This window comes from Acomys minous, assembly GCF_964271855.1.
Source record: "Acomys minous genome assembly, chromosome: 13".
Lineage (NCBI taxonomy): Eukaryota > Metazoa > Chordata > Mammalia > Rodentia > Muridae > Acomys > Acomys minous.
The window spans coordinates 9913332-9934541 of record NC_140495.1 but is presented as its reverse complement, the minus strand read 5'-3'; the positions used below and the strand labels follow the sequence as shown (position 1 = coordinate 9934541).

At 48.3% G+C, this 21210-nt stretch overlaps 1 protein-coding gene across 1 annotated transcript in view; it reads left to right on the top strand.

Annotated features, from left to right (window-relative positions):
- The window catches only part of SUSD5 (sushi domain containing 5), a 46430-nt gene extending 36332 nt beyond the window's left edge, over positions 1-10098 (top strand). The window contains exon 5 of the mRNA XM_084754540.1: positions 6372-10098. Coding sequence (XP_084610666.1) covers positions 6372-7660 — 1289 coding nt within the window. The 3' untranslated portion in view covers positions 7661-10098. The remainder of the gene's footprint in view (positions 1-6371) is intronic.
- Positions 10099-21210: the final 11112 nt, after the last annotated feature.

The window sequence follows — 21210 nt, the reverse complement described above, 5'->3', positions numbered from 1 at the left end:
AAGTGAACGCCTTGTTCTTTAAGGATGAGAGAGCCATGTACCTGGAAGTCCACTAAACAGATGCAGGCGTGAGGCTGTTATAGGGCTCCTAGGTCCTCCCTTTTCCCCTGCTAATCCTCTTTAGATGCCCGCCCGTGCCTTCCTGGAACAAGAAGCTGCCGTCTCAGGAAGCTGCTTTTATCTTCCTCCTCTATGGCCCCCTAATTCCTTCAGGCTTTTTAGCTGCTCTTACATAATAACGTGGGGGGCAGGGGGCGTCTCTGAGACGCCAGGTGCTGATTTCCTTCACTATGTGGCATCTACTCTCAGTGTGTGTCCCTCTTTTTGTTTTTTGAGACAGGGTTTCTCTGCATAGCCTTGGCTGCCCTAGAATCACTTTGTAGACCAGGCTGGCCTTGAACTCACAGAGCTCTGCCTGCCTCTGCCTCCCTGAGTGCTGGGATTAAAGGCGTGCGCCACCACGCCCGGTTGCCACACCTCTCTCTTACTCCTGACTTCTGTGTTAGCAGTCAAATATCAGCACCCAGTCAATGGCCTGGTTTTGCTGGGAAACCCACAATGTTCTCTTCCCCTGGCCGTGCTCGTGTCAGTTGCACGCTCCGGTAGAGCGAGCCATGTGTGGCAATGCTGGGAGTGGGGGCAGCACTGCAGTAAGAACACAGAGGGGAACTGAGAGAAGTCACACCTGAGTAGGAAAAGGCTGGCCTTCTGCCTCTCTGGGCCAGAATGTACCTCCTCGTTGAAATTCAGTCAGTAACAGACTTCGCTGTTTGCTGTGAGAAAAGCAGGCCTGGGATACTTTCTCACGAGGATGCTGTTTGTGAAAACTTGATGGTCCTTGTCCTATTTGAGATTTTGGGAAAACAGACACAGTGAGAGCTCTGTCTGAGCCAGGACCTTATGGGGCTTTGGAATCTGGGGACAGAAAGGGCTTGACTAGGGCCCTCGGAGACCATCCAGGGGTGCCCCAGTCACAGGGAGCCCTAAAGGCAGATACACATGTGTGTGTGCACAGGGGGAATGACCTTCCCCCATCCCCAACACCTCAGAGACTGTATACAAGGCCAGTGTCTCCTGGAGAGTGGGAGTGAGACTGCAGCTCATCTGTTGTTCCTTCTGAAGATGCTTCTTCACTTGATAACACGCTGAAGAATTCAGGATACGCTGGTGGCGCACACCTTTAGTCCCAGCACTCGGGAGGCAGAGGCAGACAGATCCCTGAGTTCGAGGTCAGCCTGATCTACAGAGTTCCAGGACAGCCAGGGCTACACAGAGAAACTCTGTCTAGAATACACACAGAGTGCAGGATAAATCACACAGGAGTTGGGCAGTGGTTTTTTTCCCAAGCGCTGGAACTCACAGGCTCTGTCCACCTGACTCAGACTTCAGACCAAATAAAGCTTTATAAAAATGGCTTCTGAGCCGGGCGTGGTGGCGCATGCCTTTAATCCCAGCACTCGGGAGGCAGAGGCAGGCGGATCACTGTGAGTTCGAGGCCAGCCTGGTCGACAAAGTGAGTCCAGGACAGCCAAGGCTACAGAGAGACCCTGTCTCGAAAAACCAAAAAAAAAAAAAAATGGCTTCTGACTGGGTGTGGTGGCACGTGACTTTGCTCCCAGTGCTAGGAGGCACAGACAGGTGGATCTCTGAGTTTAAGGCCAACCTGGTCTACATAAGGAGTGCCACGCCAACCGGAGCTACATAGTAAAGCCCTGCCTCAAAACACAAAATCAACGACAACAAAAACTGCCATGGCTGACGAGATCAGAAGCCATGAGGGTGAACTTGCTATTGTTTAGCTAAATCGCTATGGTGCCAAGATGCCTTCTCAATATTTATCTTTATACCCATATAGACAAATGCTGGTCACAGCTCTTAGAGAAGTGTGTGTGTGTAAGTGTGTGTGTGCATGAAGCACATGGGTGGAAGTCAGAGGACAGCTTGTAGGAGCCAGTTCCTTCCTTCCACCATGTGGATCCCAGAAATAGAACTTGGGCGGCTTGACAGCAAAAGTCTTACTTGCTGAGCCACCTCACTAGCATTATTATTATTATTATTATTATTATTATTATTATTATTATTATTATTATAAGCAAATGAGACCCTGAATAAAAAAAATAAACATGACTAGTTCCAGATTTCTGCACCAGGTGAATGAAAAGAAAAAGGAAAAAGAAAGGAATATGACTGCTCCTGGGTATGGGGAAGTAAGTTTGTTGTAGAGGTGTGGGAGGGACATCTAGGAGAGTCCAGAGTGGACATGACCGGAGCCATGTAAGGAGAGGGGGGAGGGGAGAGAGGGAAAGCAGGTGCAGCAGCCAGGGGGCCCAAATGTGCAAAGAGGGCGGTTAAGCAAAATGGTTGCTTTACACAAGGGAAGAGCAGCCCAGTGCCCTGGCCTGGAGAGTTTGGGTAGAGGAACGGGTATGCCAGCCAGGAGGACCTATAACAGGTAGGGACTGAAGGATGCTGGGGGAACCTGGGGCCAGGTCCTCTTTGATTGGTTAAACGGGGACCTCAGCCATTTATCCCAGGTTTGAAACCTAACAGACAGCATAAAAGAGCCCGCGGGGTTGTGAGAAACTCCAAGTTCCTTTGCAATAAGGTTTGATTTTGATGAAAATTTACCTCTCTTCCTTTTTATAATGAATCTGCAAGCACTGATCTACTGAGGCATTCCTGACACAAGGATGCACTGCACTCACACATGCGTGTGTGTGTGTGTGTGTGTGTGTGTGTGTGTGTGTGTACTCAACAATGGTGTCTTTTCAGAGGGCTCGGGACAAGCCATCCAGTCCCCATCTCTTGGCCGTGGGCCAGCACCCCCTTGTGTTTGGGGGCTGTGTGCTTCTGGAAATAGGGCTTCGGTTCTGAGTGGTTATAAAGCTGCTTTGGAGAGCAGTTGGGGCGTGAGCTACTTCAGGCTTCTGCTCCATGCCCATGCCAGAACAATTTACTCTTTCATTCCTTCAAATATGCCTCTGTGAGACAGACATGAGGATAAATATCTGTCATCCCAGCTATATAGGAGATTATAAGTTATAGGCCAGCCTAGGTAACATAGCAAGATCCCCCTTCTCCCCCGAAATAGGGCTTCTCTGTATAACCTTGGCTGTCCTGGACTCTTTGTAGACCAGGTTGGCCTTGAACTCAGAGATCTGCCTGCTTCTGCCTGGGATTACCCCATCTCCTTTAAAAAAAAAAAAGTTTACCTGGGTGTAGTGGTGCATGCCTTTAATCCCAGCACTTGGGAGGCAGAAGCAGGCAGAAGTGAGTTCAAGGCCAGCCTGGTCTACAAAGCAAATCCAGGACAGCTAAGGCTACATAGAGAGACCCTGTCTTGAAAAACCAAAAAAATAAAATAAATAAAATAAAAATGTTTTAAAAATACTTGCCATAGAGCTTTTTATCTTATCTTACAGATTCAGGGCCTAGATTCCTTCCTTTGAGCAAGCCATGGCCAGTGGCTTTTTCTCCCACCTCTACTGGCTTAATCAGCAATCAGGGGACTGGCTACATAGAGAGGACCTAGTCTTTAAAAAAAATTTAAAGTGGGCTTGGAAATCTATCTGGCTCTTTCTCAGAAAACTGGGAATAGGGCTTCCTCAAGACCCAGCTATTCCACTCCTTGGAATATACCCAGAAAATGCTCCACCACACAACAAGGACACATGCTCAACCATGTTCATAGCAGCCTTATTCATAATAGCCAGAACCTGGAAACAACCTAAATGTCCCTCAGTTGAAGAATGGATAAAGAAACTGTGGTACATTTACACTATGGAATAACTACTCAGCTATGAAAAACAAAGAAATCCTGAAATTTGTGGACAAATAGATGGAACTAGAAACGATCATACTGAGTGAGTTAACCCAGAAACAGAAAGACTCACATGCTGTATACTCATTTATATCTGGACACTAGCCCAAGCGGCACGTCTCATGAAAGTCTTCACTTACCAGGAGATTGGGATAGATGTGAGGACATCCTACTGAGACTCTAGGTAAGAGAAATGTAGGAGATGGGGAAATAGAAGGACCCAGTGGGTCCTAGAAACCTACAAAAAGAACATCTTGATGGGTGGATCGGGCCCCAGGGCGGTCTGCTCAAACTATTGCACTAACCAAGGACAATACAAGTAAGTAGTAAACATTGAACCCCTACTCTGATCTAGCCAATGGACAGGACATTCTCCACAGTTATGTGGAGTGCAGGGACTGACTCCGACATGAACTCTGGTGCCCCATATTTGACCACCTCTCCTTGGTGGGGAGGCCTGGTGGCATTCAAAGAAAGACTAAGCAGGCTACCAAGAAAAGACTTGATGGCCTATGACCGTGTAGTGGGGGAGGAGGTCCTCCTCGGTCTTAGACCTAGGGGAGGGGAATAGGGTGAAAGTGGGAAGGAAGTGATGGGATAACAATAGAGTTGTAATCTGAATAAATTAATAAAATTTAAATTAAAAAAAAATAAAAGTGGGGGACACTCTTGTCCATTGGCAATCTTTCATGGCCTGTCAGTAAATGTTGATAGGGACGAACCTAATGTCTTTATTCCTGAGGCCCAAGCTCTCTCCCAAGGCCTTTGTAAGTCTCCACCTGGATCCAGGACAACTGATCAGTTTTCACATAAAGTTTAAACGTTTTGTCATCCTGTCTCGTGTGTTGCGTTTTAAAGGACAGTTTGTAAATGAAAACCTGCCGTTCATTCAGCACTGTGAGTGAGACCTCGTATACAAAAGCCTTTGAACTTCAGCTTGAAGTAAGATTCTAGGAAAACTTCCTGTCTCCAGCCCCATCATTGAGGTTAGACATGTGTGGGCCTGACCCAGTTCTTACTTGTATTTATTCAGTATTTTTACATCTTACAGTGTGTGCATTTGCAGCTGAGGATGGCCTTGAGTCAGAAGACACCTTTGAATGCTGGGATAACAGGTCACATGGTGCTGGAGATCAGACCCAGAGCCTCGAGTGCCTTACTGGTCACTGTTTGTAGTTGGCTTGATACAACTTTGAGTCACCCAGGAGGAGTGAATTTCCTTGATCAGGTTGGCCTATGGTGTGTCGATGGGTCACTGGCTTGATTGACAGGTATTTGGGAGGGCCCAGCCTACTGTGGACCTGAGTTGTGTAAGAAAGGTAGCTGATGTTCCAGGCCAGCCTGGTCTGCAAAGTTAGTCCAGGATAGCCAAGGCTAAACAGAGAAATCTTATCTCAAAAAACAAAAACAAAAATTTTAAAAAAGAAGGAAAAGAAAAAAGAAAGAAAAGAAAGGTAGCTGCGAGCCAGGCATGGTGGCACACACCTTTTAATCCCAGCACTTGGGAGGCAGAGGCAAGTAGGTCACTGTGAGTTCAAGGCCAGCCTGGTCTACAAAGGGAGTACAGGATATCCAAGGCTACACAGAGAAACCCTGTCTCAAAAAACCAAAGAAAGACAGACAGACAGACAGAGGCAGGTAGGTAGATCTGAGTTTACAGCAAGCCTAGTCTACATAGCAAGCTCCAGGTCATCCAGAACTGCATAGTGAGACCCTGTCTCAGGAGGTGGAGATGGAGGAGCCAGCTGAGCATGGCCCCAGGGCATGCTGGGAAGCTGTGTTCCTCCACAGTTCCTGCTCTGATTTCCCTCAGTGATGAGTCGAGATCTGGAAACATGGGCTAACCAATAGCATTTGGTCACAGCATTTACCACAGCAACAGAAAGCAAACCAGGCTGTGTTTGCTAGCAAGCACACTCCCCAGGGAGCTGCATCTCCAGCTCCCCGCCCCCTCCACTTTTGAGACAGAGTCTCACTACATGGCTTTTAGACTCAGACTCACGGCCCTTCCTGCCTCATTATCACAAAGGTTGGAATTACTGGCACGCACTGCCAAGCCTGATTTTGTTGTTGTTGTTCTTGGTGGTATCCTTAAAACTATTAGCTTCCTGAAAATCTTTTTCAAAATGTTGTTTTCTAGTATATAGAAGTATGCTTGTTTGTTTTTCATTTAATGTTCAATGGTGTTTTGCTGCCATGCATGTCTGTGTGAAGGTGTCAGATTTTTGAGTCACAGACAGTTGTGAGCTGCCATGTGGTTGCCGGGAATTGAACCCGGGTCCTTTGGAAGAGCAGTACAGTGCTCTTAACTGCTGTGCCATCTCTCTAGCCCCAGTATGCTTGGTTTTTTTATACTTCATGGAGCCCCAGTGCCTATGGGAAGCTCTTTATTTTAGGTATAATGGTCCGAATGTGGATTCCTCAGGGGTGACTGTGACCCCCAAGTGACAACAATTGTTAATTCTCTTCCAGGTCCGTGCTCTGATCCCCTTCAGGTTTTCCACACCAACTCCATGCCTCTAGGTTTAACCAAGTTTCCCTTTCCCTCCAGATGAGGCCGAGGCCCATATTGACTATGAAGAAAATTTTCCCGACGACAGATCCGTGTCGTTCAGGGAACTCATGGAAGATTCCCGGGCGGAGGGAGAAGAGGAAAAGGCTCAAGACGATGCCTCTGAAGAGACACCAAAACAAGATAGGCTGGTCTTCGCTTCTGCATCTAAAGAAAACGTAGCCCAGGAGAAAGCCTCTGTGCCAACCCCAGGCTTGCCCGGCGCTGGGAGCAGCGTCCACACAGACTGGCCAGGATCCCGCCTAAAACGGAAGTACTCGCTCTGGTTTCCGCCTGAGACGTTCCACAAGCCAGAGATGGAAAAGGAAGTGGGGGACGAGACCAAAGAGCCACTTCCTGCCAGAGACAACCACAGTGAAGGGAAAGTGGTGCCAGGGGAGTCTGAAACCAGGCTGGTCTATGCCACCACCTACAGCCCCTCGGAGCCGTTTGTGGATAGGAATGACAAGGCAGAGGACCCAGTGGTGAGCAGCAGTGACGACTCCTGGCTAGATGGCTACCCTGTGACGGATGGGGCTTGGAGGAAGGTAGAGGCTGAGCGGGAGGAAGATGGGGACAAGGGGGATGGGTCAGTGGGACTGGATGAAGGCGTTCTCACGACTCCGGATCAGCCTGCTACGGAAGTTAGGGAGCCCAAGAATGCCACCGCCACACCAAGAGAATCCGCGACACACAGTTCTATCGGGCCATCTCGAATCCTCGATGTAGAGACTCTGGTTCCGGGACCCATGAATGTGTCTGAGACTGAGAGTCCCCATACCAGGGATGGTGGTTTGATTAAGTATCATTCAACTGTCCCTCAGAGAGTCCCCATGCAGCAGTTACCCATGGCCACCTTACCCTATGAACTCGCCACCTCCATCCGAGAGATTGTACCAACTACTCTCCAGCCGACACTGAAAAGCACCCCCTCGACTAAGGTGGAGGCCAGCCAGCCTCCAGCGGAGGCCACAGCTCCTGAGGTTCAGGATAGCTTCCCATACCTGCTGTCTGAGGACTTCTTGGGACAGGCGGGCCCCGGGCCTGGTGCAAGCGAGAAGCTTCTTCCGACCTTGGCACCATGTGTCGGGGATGAGTGTCCCGGTTTCAGGAAAGGCCCGGTGATCGCCACCGTTGTCACTGTCCTGTGTGTGCTGCTGCTCCTGGCGGTTGTGGGAGCAGTGTGGGGCTACCGAAGGTGCCAGCACAAGAGCTCTGTATACAAGCTGAACGTTGGGCAGCGGCAGACTAGACACTACCACCAGCAGATTGAGATGGAGAAGGTCTAGCCAGCCTCTGTCAGCACGGGCTCTCACAAAGCCACTTGGAGGAAGATAAACTGTCACTGGTCGCATTGCTAATCCTCAGGACCGGCAGTGGAAAGGGGTCACCCTCTAAGTCCAAGCCTTTCTTTTATGTGCTGAGAAGCATCTCTGGGGACACCCAGAGGGGCAGAAAAAGGGGTTGGTCTCGTCATGACATAGATCAAGGTCTCCCCAACCATTCGCCCTGGAATTCATTGCCCAAACCCCAGACCTCTGCTTTGGCCCGATTCCAATATAAGGTTGAGGTGTTGCTGTTTTAAAATCACCGTTTATTTCGTCAGACTATTGCCTTTTCATCTTTAGAGAGAGGATCGCAGACTCCGCACCTGAGATATTTGAAATAGTTTTGATAAGCCATGTGTATGAGGGCCGTGTTGTTAGGAGACATATGTCCAGCTGTGGAATGGGACAGGGAAGTGCAATGGTTAGTTCCTCTTAGTGTAATGTTGCTGGGGACAAATGGGTCAAGAGCCGGAACATCGTTTTAAAACTTTGGAGCTTCGTTGTTGTTGATGTTGTTGTTGTTGTTGAAATGGAAGAGAACTTAAAACTGACATTTTACCTTGGGATATGAGGAGTGAACAGGCACGTGCCCACCTCTGATCCTACAGTTGTGGGGCAGCCCCCATTATCTTTTTTTGTTTGTTTTTGTTTTTGTTTTTGAAGACAGGGTCTCTCTGTGTATCCTTGGCTGTCTGGGACCCGCTTTGTAGACCAGGCTGGCCTCGAACTCACAGCGATCCACCTGCCTCTGCCTCCCGAGTGCTGGGATTATAGGCGTGCACCACCACGCCCGGCTCCGTTGTCTTATTTTTAACAACAAGGTGAACTTTGTGCTGGTGAGGACAACATTAGGTGTCCTTGCCTGGCCTGTGCCTACAATGTCTTGGCTTTGCTACCAGGGCTGGCAAAGACACCTCACCTCTTGGTTTCCTCTCTCAGGGTTAAATGTTCCTCGAGTTCCAGTAGGAAGGAATGATATATGGAAGGGGAAAAAATATTTGAAGAAGCCCCCCAAGGCTGCTATCTCAAATATGGTACCTGCTTGATGAAGAGCAGAAAGAATGAAAACTGTCGTAGGACGCCCCGGCTGAGCCATCCCAGCCTTTGCTTCACAGTGGCCACGGAGTGGTGTCTCAACAGGTGTTGTTTCTAGAAGGATGGTCCTCGGACCAGTGGCACATCACCTGGTGATCTGTTGAAGATGTAAATTCTTTAGTCTCACCCAGACTTAGGAAGCTGAGCCCCTGGGGCTGGGCCAGCTCTGAGCTCCGACCCTTCCTGCGGTTCCGAGGTGCACTCATGTTAAGAGCCACTGGCTTCTGGCTTCTGTGGTGAACTTGGAGCCCAGGGAGGCGAGTACTGCGTGCGCCCTGTCTTGCTTGACCCAGGCTTCTCACAGCAGCTTGTGAAGTGTCACCTCCGGGCTGTCTCCAGGGTGTTAGCTCAGAAGTACGCGCGTCATGGTTTTCTATCTGAATCACCTTCTTGAAGGTGTAAAAGTGATGGAGACCATATTTTTTTTTTCTGAGAAGCGATGGGAGTGTCTATTTTTGTATGGCACTAGAAATCCTGTTACGTGTTTTTGTTGGTGGTGGTGGTTTTATAGTTGAAAAGTGGGGGAGGCGGGCAGTGGCACAGTGGCAAAGTGACTGGTGACTGTCTGCCAGGTGCCAGGCCCTGGGTTCAGTCTCTCATACCACACACAAAAGTGGAGATGGTATTTTACCAAAGGAAGAAAAAAGATCTCATGATATGTCTTCTGTGCTGTCACGAGTTTGGTGCAAGCTTTGGAAAACGGCAGGTCCAGGAGCTACAGAACGGTATATACACAGTACAAAGCCTCACTGACCATCACTGGCCCAGCTAGACCACCCCTGCTGCAGAAGGAATGGAGAGGAGGGGAAAGGATGGTTTCTGTATGTAGCCAAAGAAGAACTCGACGGAGTAAACCCAGAGACTGTATATTTTTGAATTAGATTCTAATCTGAGATAGCATTTCTATTTTTTATGGCTAGTTATGTAAAATAACTTGGTCTCCACACAGGGATTCTGTCAGTAACTCTAGTTAACCCAGAACACTGAATTCATACCCAGAGTAAGTAGGTGGTATTAATACAAGTGTATTAATGAGTTTGTTATAAATTATTAACACCTGTCTGTGCGCTCTTTTGTAGACATGGGGAGGAGCCTCAGTGCACTAGCTCGTAATTTTACCAGGTTGCTGTCATCTAAATTAGTACAAATGAACATGAGGCTGCATGTTGGAAGGTCACGAGCAGCTGGATCACCGGGAACCCAAGCTGTCACTGCAAATGCTTTGAGAATGGTAAATGCTTATGAAAATGGAGAGGGCTCTTGTTAATATAAAGTGTCTGATAGATTTAAAATAAACAGCTATTTCCCCCAAACACTGGATAAATATATCTAATTTCTATATTACTGTAACATTTTTTTAAAAATCATGTGTGTATGTGCAAGTGTGCTGTGTGTGCATGTGTGCTGTGTGTATGTGCATGTGTGACTGTGTATGCCTGTGTTATGTGTGTGCATATGCATGTGTGCTGTGTATGCATGTGTGCTGTGTATGCATGTGCATGTGTGACTGTGTGTGCATATGCCTGCATGCTGTGTATGCATGTGTGACTGTGTATGTGCAAATGTGACTGACTGTACATGTGTGCTGTGTGTATATTCATATGTGCTGTGTGTGTATGTGTAACTGTGTGTATATATGCATGTGTGCTGTGTATGCATGTGTGATTGTGTGTATGAGCACCTGTGGCTGGGTGTGTGTGTGTGTGTGTGTGTGTGCCTGTGTGTGACTATGTGCACATGTGTCACTGTGTATGTGCATGTGCGACTGTATATGTGCGCATGTGACTGTATATGTGCCTGTGTGACTGTGTGCACATGTGTTGTATGTGTGTGTGACTGTGTAACTGTGTGTATGTATGTGTGGCTGTATGTGTGTGCATGTGTGACTATGTGCACATGTGTCACTATGTGGACGCGCACGTGTGACTATATGTGTGCACACGTGACTGTATGTGTGACTGTGTGCACATGTGCTGTGTGTGTATGTGCATGTGTGCTGTGTGTACATGTGTGACTGTAGGTCAGTGGTGCTGACCTCATTGAGACAGATTGTCTTTGTTGTTCACCTGTACATACACCAGGCTAGCTCGCCTGTTTCTGACGCACATCTCTCAGGAGGAACACTGGGATTACAGACGTGCAGTCCTGTGCCTGGCTTTACTTATGTGGGTTCTGGGGATCAACCCCAGGTCTCACACTAAAGTGTGCCACTCACTGAGCCACCTCCCCTCCCCACCATGATTTTTTTAAGCTATGGTACTTCCTGCTGCAGGACTTGGGGGAGGGGTGCAGAGCTCGTTCCCTTCTCTCCCCTTTCTCCTCCTCCAATCTTCCTCACGTCACCACCATAGAGGAACTTGTAGAAGATGCCAGAAGTATAGAACTCGGGCCTTCTCCAGATCTGCTGAGCTAGAACCTGCACCGAGCACAGGGCCTGGGTGATGGGTGCATGATGGGAGCATACCTCAATGACCCCTCCACTCCACAGACTCTCAAAGGGATAATTAAAGAGGGCTAGAGGGAGGCTTGCACAGATGTGGGATGAGAGAAGTACCCAGGGTTGGTGGGGAGCTGGCAGGGAAGCCAGTGACAAAACCAGCACCCGGAAGGACTCTGCAAGGCTAACTCTGGCCTTGGGGAAGATGCAGCCACGGTCCAGCCGTGACCTGGAGCAACTGGGGGTAAAAAGACCTGACTACCCTTCTCTGAAATCTTCAGCCCGTGTATGGTTGCCAACAAGCAGTCAGAGAGTGAGGAAGCTCAGGTAGAGAACATGGCAGTGATCCGGAAAAGGGAGACAAAGAGGTGGTGCTGGCTGGGATGGTGTATGCAAGATCATTAGCACCAATGTCATCTCTGTTAGTAATGTCCCCTCATGCCTGCAGCCACCAAGGGTCTGTGGCTCTCGAGTCTCCTGTGTTGCAGACACACTGGGCAAGTCAGTATCTCTCAGCTGCTAAAACACAAGTCCTACTGCATGCTCAGAGAGACCCACCTTCTCTCCTGCTGGACCCGTTGCCATGGAGATCAAACAGGCCCACCTCCTGCCGAAAATGGAGACTACCTTGTGTAGTTCCTGCTCCAGGATCCATTGAGCCCCTTGTCAAGCTGAAAGCATTCTGTGCTCCATCCCTCCTGTTAGCCAAGAGCACGCACGCGCGCGCACACACACACCCTCCTCTTGGGAGCACCTGCCTACGTGCTGCCAGGTACAGGACTTTGAATGACATTTCAAACACTCCCAGGACACAAAGTCAACCCAAACAAATGCAAGAACTGTAATAATAGTAAACGCTGCTTAAAGCTTATCAAATCATAGGGGAATAAAACTAGGGAACAGTAGCAAAAGAAATTATACAAACACGTAGGAGCTGAATAGCACGTATGAGTGATGAATACGTCACTGAAGAAAGCAGGGCACAAACCGGATGCAAGTGATAGTGAAAAGCTCAATTTTTGGTTATAGCAAAGAAGAGAGTCTACAACTAGGAATGCTTCCATTAAAAAAAATAATAATAAACCAGGGCTGGGGCTGGAGAGGTGGTGGCACAAAGCGGTTAAGAACACCTGTTCTTGCAGAAGCCCCAGGTTGATGGTTCCAAGTACCGCAAGGCAGCGCACAGCCATCTATAACTCAGCTCCAGGGGATCGGACGCCCTCTTCTGACCTCCGTGGGCAACAGACGCATGGACACATGGTTCATAGACATACCTCCATGCAAAACACTCACCCATAAAATAAGTAAACCTAAAAAAAATAAAAAATAAAAAATAAAAAAACTTTTTAATCAGGGCTGGGGAGCTATCTCAGTGGTTAAGAGCATTCGCTGCTGGCTAGTTCAGTGCACACAGGTTCAGTTCCCAGCATCCAAAGCAGCACAGGACCTTCTGAAACCCCAGTACCAGGGCACCTGACACCGTATTCTGGCCTACACAGACAGACAGACAGGCAAAACACCTAGACACAGAGAAAATAAAATAGTTCTTTTAAAAGAATTTTGTTGTTGTTGTTTTAAATCAAAGAGGGAGCTGGAGAGATGGCTCGGCTGTTAAAAGCATTCACTGCTCTCGCAGAGACGGCAGCTCGGTTGCCAGCACCCGCACTGGCCCCTCACCACGGCCTATAACTCCAGCTCCATGGAACCCAACATCTTCCTGTGGCCTCCTCAGGCACCCACACACACACCTACCCCCACACACACCTACCCCCACACACACCTACCCCCACACACACCTACCCCCACACACACCTACCCCCACACACACCTACCCCCACACACACCTACCCACACACACACCTACCCCCCACACACCTACCCCCACACACACCTACCCCCACACACACCTACCCCCACACACACCTACCCCCCCCACACCTACCCCCCCCACACCTACCCCCCCCACACCTACCCCCACACACACCTACCCCCACACACACCTACCCACACACACACCTACCCACACACACACCTACCCCCCCCCACACCTACCCCCCCACACCTACCCCACACACACACCTACCCACACACACACCTACCCCCACACACACCTACAGCCACCTCTACACATAAGAGTAATAACAAAATTTCAAAATCAAAGAAGTCCAAAATAAATAACCTAATGAGCTGTACCTCAAGATTTTTCCATGAATAAGCCAAACTCCAAATCGGCAGAAGGACATAAGAAAGATGAGGGCAGAAGCCAATGAGACGGAAGGAGCAACACAGAGTCAAACAGTCGGTTGTTTCAAAACATAGTGAGTTTCACAAATCCTAAGCAAAAGGAGCCAAAGGAAAGAGGAACCCCAAATTTAAGAGACCCCAAATTTAAGGAAAGAGGGAGGCTACAGTAGATAGCAACCAGACCCTGGGGACTGTTTATGGAACGCTTTGAAAATCCATATCCAAAAATGCTAAGAAATCAAGAGGAAATGAATAACTTCCTAGACAGATATGACCAACCAAAGTTAAATTAAAAAGTTATAAACAACACTTCTCTATAGAGAGCAAGGGGAGTGATGGACAATAAAATGTTTCCCAGTAAGGGAAGCCCAGGAACAGACAGATTCACCGCTGAATTCTGTCAGATCTTTAAAAGGAGCCTAACAGGACCAGGACCAGGTGGTGGCGCACGCCTGTAATCCCAGCACTCAGGAGGCAGAGGCAGGTGGATCGCTGTGAATCTGTGGCCAGCCTGGTCTACAGAGAGAGTTCTAGGACAGCCAAGGCTACTACACAGAGAAGCCCTGTTTTGGAAAAAAAAAAAAAAAAAACAAGAAATATTTTTTTTAAAGGGGACTAAATGACTGTTTCTCAAATTGTTGCATGAAATAGAAACGGATGGGACACTTCAAACTCATTCTATGAGCTCTGTATGATGATGATAGAGAACATAGCAAAAAATTATCAGCAAAATATTTGCAAGCTGAATTCAGCAACACATCTTTAAAGTATGTACCTTCCTCCCCCCCCTCTCTCTTTTTCTTTTTTCAAGACAGGGTTTCTCTGTGGAGCCTTGGCTGTCCTGGAATTTCTTTGAAGACCAGTGTAGACCAGGCTGGCCTTGAACTCACAACGATCCACCTGCCTCTGCCTCCCAAGTGCTGGGATTAAAGGTGTGTGCCACCACGCCTGGCTTGTGTATACCATTTTCAATTTGGCCTCATTCTAAGGATACATGATAATAATATGTAATAAAGCACACACAGAGACTCTGCACAGAACCCACAATCGACTTAGTAGATGCAGGGATGGCTTTTTGATTGTTGTTGTTGTTTGGTTGGTTCAGTTCTGAGATAAGGTCTTGCCACATAGCTCAAGGCTAACTCAAACTGCAATCCCCCTGTTCCCACCTTCCAGTGTGCTAGGATTACAGCCGCGTGCCACCATGCAAGTGTCCCTTATTTCAGGACTGGCTGATTCCTTGTTCTTTCTGCTCGTTCCTTTCATTTCTGTCCCCACCCCTGGCCTTTAGTGACATACATGAAACAGTTGCCATTGGAACTCACATCCAAAAATGCTCTGGGTCCCTGTTTGAAACAGACTGTAAATGTTTTTCTCTTCTGAGACCCTCTGGAAGTCTCCCCAGGGAGAGGAAGGGGCTTCCCTTGCCTCCCCCAATCCTGGCCAGCCCAGGCCTCTAAAAGTCAAATTCTGGAGAGGCAGGGGTCCTGCTGTGAGGACTTTGCCTTGGAAGGTGACTGTCAGAAATCTCATGGTCTGGGAAGAACAGAATCCACTGCAGCAGTGCCCTGGAATGGCTGTAATCCCCGAGCCCAGTGGATGGAAGAGAAATAGTGAGAAATCACCAAAAGAAAACACTTAAAGCAGCTTTTAAAAAAAAAAAAAAAGCACCTTTCCCCAACTATTTTCCAAATTCTAATTTCCTCCAAGACAGAGACTGAACAAACCACCCTAACACAAGAGGTAGGCAGGGCCAGAAATAACATTTGGGCTGTTGCTCTCCGTCTTCATGAAAAATAAAACTCTGTTTTGCATTCACTAGCCACATTTACTAATCCCTCTGTGTGTGTGCACACAAGTACGGGGTGGGGTGGGGGGCAGGGAGGGGGGTAGGTCAACCTTAAGTGTCACCCCCCCCCCAGGAGCTGTGTTTTTGAGACAGGGTCTTTCACTGGGCCCTAGGCAGGCTGGCTAGCCAACAAATCCCACAGTTGGCCCTGCTTCTACCTCCCCAGTGCTGGGATTATAACCATATACTGCTACATCCGGTTGTTGTTTTTGTTGTTGTTTTTCCTCACACACTGCTGGCCATCGAACTCAGGTCCCCATGCTTGCATGGCAAGCACTGTGCCAACCGAACTCGCTCCCAAACCCTCCCTTTGTTGTTTTTGTTTCCAAGATACAATGCTTCTATTTCGCTCCGGCTGGCCTAGAACTCACTATGTTGGCCTCTAACTCCTGATTCTCCTTGCTCAGGCTCCTGTCTGCAGGCATCAACCACCACAACTTAGGGCTATTGTCACCTTGTAAACTGAGGCACTGATATTTTGCGGACCAGCCCCCAAGAAGAAACTGACACGAAGCCACAAGAAACCCAAGCCAGGGATCTGTGGTGGATGGGCTGAGGCACCGTGACAACGCTGTCTGGGCACCACCAGGAGAGATTTTTTTTTTTCCAAAAGCACTCGTACAACATTGCTGTCCTGGCTGGGGTTGGAGTAGGTCAGCCCGTGCAAACCTGAGCTGCCCCAGTGTCTGTTCTTGCAGGAACATGCTACAAAGACGGACGTGGGGACTGGTGCTGGCTGCAGCCAGGAAGGGCAATACATAAACCCTTTAACTGAGGCTCGCTTACCGGTGTCCCCCCCCCCCCTCCCTCCGTGCACATAGTTTATCCTCTCCACACTAGGTCATTCAAGTCTGGAGTCACCAGAAAAAAGAAAGCGCTGTTTGGGGGGATGGCAGATGATCAAGAGTTCAGACAGCTGCAATGAACGATTAGCTGTGGTTCCTTCTCACAGCCTCGCTACAAACTGCGTTGCCGTCCCATGTTCAAACACTATTAAATGAGAATGTTTTCTCTGGCACTGATCCATCTTCTCCCCACAGTTTAAGTATTGAATTTTTTTTTTTCTATTTAAAACCAAAGTAGCTTTGGTTTGCAGCTCACATTTAAAACTTAAAAAAAAAAAAAAAGAAAAAGAAAAAAGAAGTTATTTCCATAAAGGTTGGCAGAAACCAGCCACTGTTTATTCCCCCAGTGGCTATAATAAACCTTTGCCCACTGACAACCTAACAGATCTTTTTCTGTTTGCCACAGAGTTAGGTTCAATAAATTTTTTGTGCTTAAAATTCCCTTAATAAGGGCTCCTAAGAGCTCCCGTTTCCTTCCTAAGGCGGCCTCTATGAGGAACACTCCCAGCAGCTCTCCCGGATCCAGATCTGAGTGGAACCCAGTTAGCGGCCATCAAAATGCCTTTAACTCAAAGATACTCTGGTACCGACCCTAGTAGTCTGGTCTGGGGACGCAGCTCGCTGGTTGAGTGTTTGCCTAGCACACACAAGGCCCCAGCTCCCCTCACCACAACCTCTCCTGCTGAGCATTTCAAAGTTCCATTTACTCCAAGAATGATGACTCACACCTGTAATCCCAGTACGTGGCAGGTGAAAGTCAGGAGCATCAGGAGTTCAAGGTCATCTTCAGCTACATAAGAAGTCTGGGATTATGGGCTGGAGAGATGGCTCAGTAGTTAAGAGCACTGACTGCTCTCCCAGAGGACCCAAGTTCAATTCCCAGCACCCATATGGAAGCTCATAACTGTCTATAACCCCAAGATCTGATATTCTCACATACAGACATATATGCTGGCAAAAATACCAATGCAAATGAGAAAGAGGGGGAGAAAGAGAAAGTCTGAGGTTAGCTTGAGCTTTATGAGACTCAGTTTCAAAAGAAGAAAACAGAAAGAGGAACAAAGAGAGAGAGAGAGAGAGAGAGAGAGAGAGAGAGAGAGAGAGAAGGAAAAAGGAGAAATAGTCAGGTGTGTAAAGGAATTTTAATTCAGAACATGGCTGCTCTGGCAAGAGATCACATCCAAAGACCTTCTAGGTCTGTGTGATTCGGTTGGGAATAGAGACACGCCTTTAATCCAGGAGGCAGAGGCAAGCAGGTCTGAGTTCAAGACCAGCCTGGTATAGAGCAAAGTTTCAGGTAAAGAAAAGCTTAGGTCCAGGTGTGGTGGTACATGCCTTTAATTCCAAACAACAAAGGTAAAGTTAGTTTGTGGAAGGAAGCACCCATGTTTGAGTGGCAGAAAGAGTGACAGAATCAGAGAAAGATTAACCAGAATAGGATATGCCCAACTGTCACGAGAACAGAGAGGAAAGGGAAGCTACTTAAGGGGGCAACACAGAGAGACAGAGGAGGCAGTTTCACCAGGACAGTAATGGACAGGCTGCAATGAAAGAGGAAGCTAGCCACAGGCGAAGACACAAGGCGCCAAAGACTGAGAAGGAGCCAGGAGATTAGAGCAGACTGCTGGACTTAGTTTGAGGCCAAGCAGAGCACTTCAGGGGCTGAGAGAAGCCGGACTGAGTATGTCAGCTGGGAGAAGAACAGTTGAGCCAGAACAGCTCAGTTAAACCTGCCGGCCCAGAGCTCAGTAAGAACAAGAAAGGGTGAGCTTACTCAGCAGTAAGTCTCAGAGGCTGAAAACATTCTAGGCCCAGGTTAGATTGTACTAGAAGCTTCCAGGACCAGGCCTAGGTAAGCAGACAGAGCCAATAATCTTCTGAGACAACTGAAGCAGGCGAATAAAAGTTTCTTTTACACAGGTGTGTTGGCTCGCACCTTTAATCCCAGCACCCTGGAGGCAGAGACAGGTGGATCTCTGTGACTTTGAGGCCAGTCTGGTCTATGTGACAAGTCCTGGAGTAGGCAGGGCTACGTCGTGAGACTGTCTCAAAACAGCAAGAAGAAGTAACGTTGTTGTTGGTCAACCTTACATGCATGTGTGTACACTAACTTTTCTTTTAAGACTTATTTATTTATTATTATGTATACAGTGCTCTGCCTGCATGTACACCTGCAGGCCAGAAGAGGCCATCAGATCCTATTATAGATGGCTGTGAGCTACCATGTGGTTGCTGGGAATTGAACTCAGGACCTCTGGAAGAGCAGTCAGTGCTCTAACCTCTGAGACATCTCTCCAGCCCGTACACTAACTTTTTATGGCATTTCTCCTCTTTGGAAATCAAGTCTAAGACTAGTGTGGGGCTCACACCCATCATCCTAACACCTTGGAGGCTTAAATAGGGATGTCTTTAGTCCAAAACCAGCCTGGGCTATAAAGGGAATCGACTCTACATCTCAAAAAAGAACATCAGACTACCTGCTGACTCTGAGTGACCACAAGTGGTGGCCCTTAGGAAGGGCATGGCACTTAGACTGCTGGAGGTTCCTGGAGTTGGACAGATATATGCACCACTGTGATTGGCGTTGGTCACTTCAGGATAACCATTGCTCCATGTTGATGGGACAGAGGATAAATAAGGCATCTCAGAGCAGACATGAAAACTCTCATTAACTTAAATTGCACACTTTTTACCAAAAAAAACAAAAAACAAAAAACTTCTTTTCAAAAATTAGACCAAGCTGATGCTGACCCTATGGAATGCAGAGGCTATCTAGGCTCTTCCAAGAAACAGAGGCAGGAAGGCGTTGGCTGAAGCCACTGAGTGATTGTGTGGTAGATAAAAAATAAAAGTGAGGGGGCTGGAAAGATGGTTCAGCAGTTAAGAGCACTGACTGCTCTTCCAGAGGTCCTGAGTTCAATTCCCAGCAACCACGTGGTGGCTCACAACCATCTATAATGAGATCCGATGCATACTGTATACATAATAAATAAATCTTTTTAAAAAAATAATAAAAGTGAGCTTGTTCCTTGAGAAGATTTGGTTTCCTTTGAAATAAAAAAGTGTCACTGGATCTGGTTGTGCGTGTCTGTCATCTCAGCATTCAGAACACTAAGTCAAGATGACCACAACACCAGCAAGTTCCAAGCCAGCCTGAGGTACATAGTGATACCCTGCCTCAAATAAACAAACCCGATTTAGCAATTCAAATCACAGCATTGTCAGCCTCAACACCACATTGTGACTATGGAACACACGGTTGGAATGAGAAACCAACTCTAAAGGCCCTGACTCGACCCTACTAACTGTATCATTTGCTGCTTACCCTGACTCCAAGGACAAGGATCAGGTGGCCGCTTTAAGGGCCTCAGAGATGTGTGAACACCTGCAGGGGTCGCCTTTATCACACGGCTGAAAAGAAAACTACAGCCTTAAGGCAAAGTCAGCAACCACCAGGTTCTCCACAGTTCTGTGCCCTGCGGTCCGGCCTCTTGACTCCTCCCCAGTTCTCTGCATAAAGTGTCTCTGGTGGGTGGGGCAAGGCCAGAACAGGAATGCACCCTTCTGTGGTCTGTGGTGTTCTAGTTTCCCTTCCTTGCTTCCTTCGTTCCTTCGTTCCTTCCTTCGTTTCTTTCTTTCTTTCCTCCCCCTTGCCCCCAACAAGACAAGGTTTCTCTGTGTAACAGCCCTGGCTGTCCTGGACTCACTCTGTAGACCAGGCTGGCCTCCATTCACCTGCCTCTGCCAGCCGGTGCTAGGATTAAAAGCGTGCACCACCACACCCAGCACTAGTTTCCTTTCTGTTGCTGTGATAAAACACTTGGGTCAAGCAAAACTTAACAGAAGGAAAAGATTATTTCGACTTACAGGTTACGGCCCATCCTTGATGGAAGTCAGGGAGGGAAACCAAGAGAGAGCCCGGAAGGCAGGACTCGCTGAGGAGTGCAGCTTGCCGGCTCACCCACCAGATCTGCTGGATTAGCTTTCTTACCCAGCCCGGGACCACCTGCCTAGGGGATGGCTCCGCCCAGAGTGGATTGGGTCCACCTGCATCAATTAAAACAATCACAACGGCAATTTTTCAGGGCTGGAGAGATGGCTCAGCTGTCAAGAGCACTGGCTGCTTTTCCAGAGGACCCAGGTTCTACTCCGAGCACCCAAATGGTGGCTCAGAACTGTCTGTAACTCCTGTTCCAGGGGATCCTGGGCCTCTTCGGGTACCAGGTATGCCCACTGCACACAAACACACATGGAGGCAAAACACTCAGACACATAAAAGTAAATGAATCTTAAAAACAAACAAACAAAGACAATCTTCCACAGAACAACTTAATCAAGACAATTGCTCAATTGAGACTTCTTTCCAGGTGACCCTGTGTAAAGTTGGCGGTTACTACTAACTAGGGCCCATTTGTCCTACCTGGAAGTCACTGGTCATTGAGAGGACAGGGCTGAACTGTAAGTATGCTGGGGTCATCTGTATCTCAGAGTGACACCTACCCTTTTCCCAAATAGTCCCCTGGGGATACAAACACTGCCTCCATGGGGTAGCTCAGCCTAAGAGGGAAGGGGTAGGGGCCTGGGTTGGGCTATGTACCCTGGATGGGAGCCCCCTGAGGGGATGCAAGCGCAGGGGAAAGAAGGCAAGCTCTTAGGAGCAAGGGGATGAGGACACCTGATGGCTTTGCGTGCTACTGACATGCTGGAGATTCACCAGTCAGTGGATTTTGCAGTTCCTCATGAACTCCACAACCCCAGCCACACTGGCTACGGCAGACCTGTGGCTTCTCCTTGGGAGAGCCCTCCTCTGCAGAAGTCACTATTAAAAGTTTCCAACAAGAGGCTGAAAGTGGCAATCACAGGGGTCCTTGAGAGCGCCCTGTAAGAAATCGTCTGTGGGGCTAGGGGATGGTCAGTGGCCTGAGTTCAAGCCCACAGTCATGTCTGTGACCCTGGCACTCCTACAGGGAGAAAGAGGGCAGAGGCAGAAGAACCCTGGGCCAGTTAGCCTGGACTACATAGCAGTGGGCACTGAGGACTA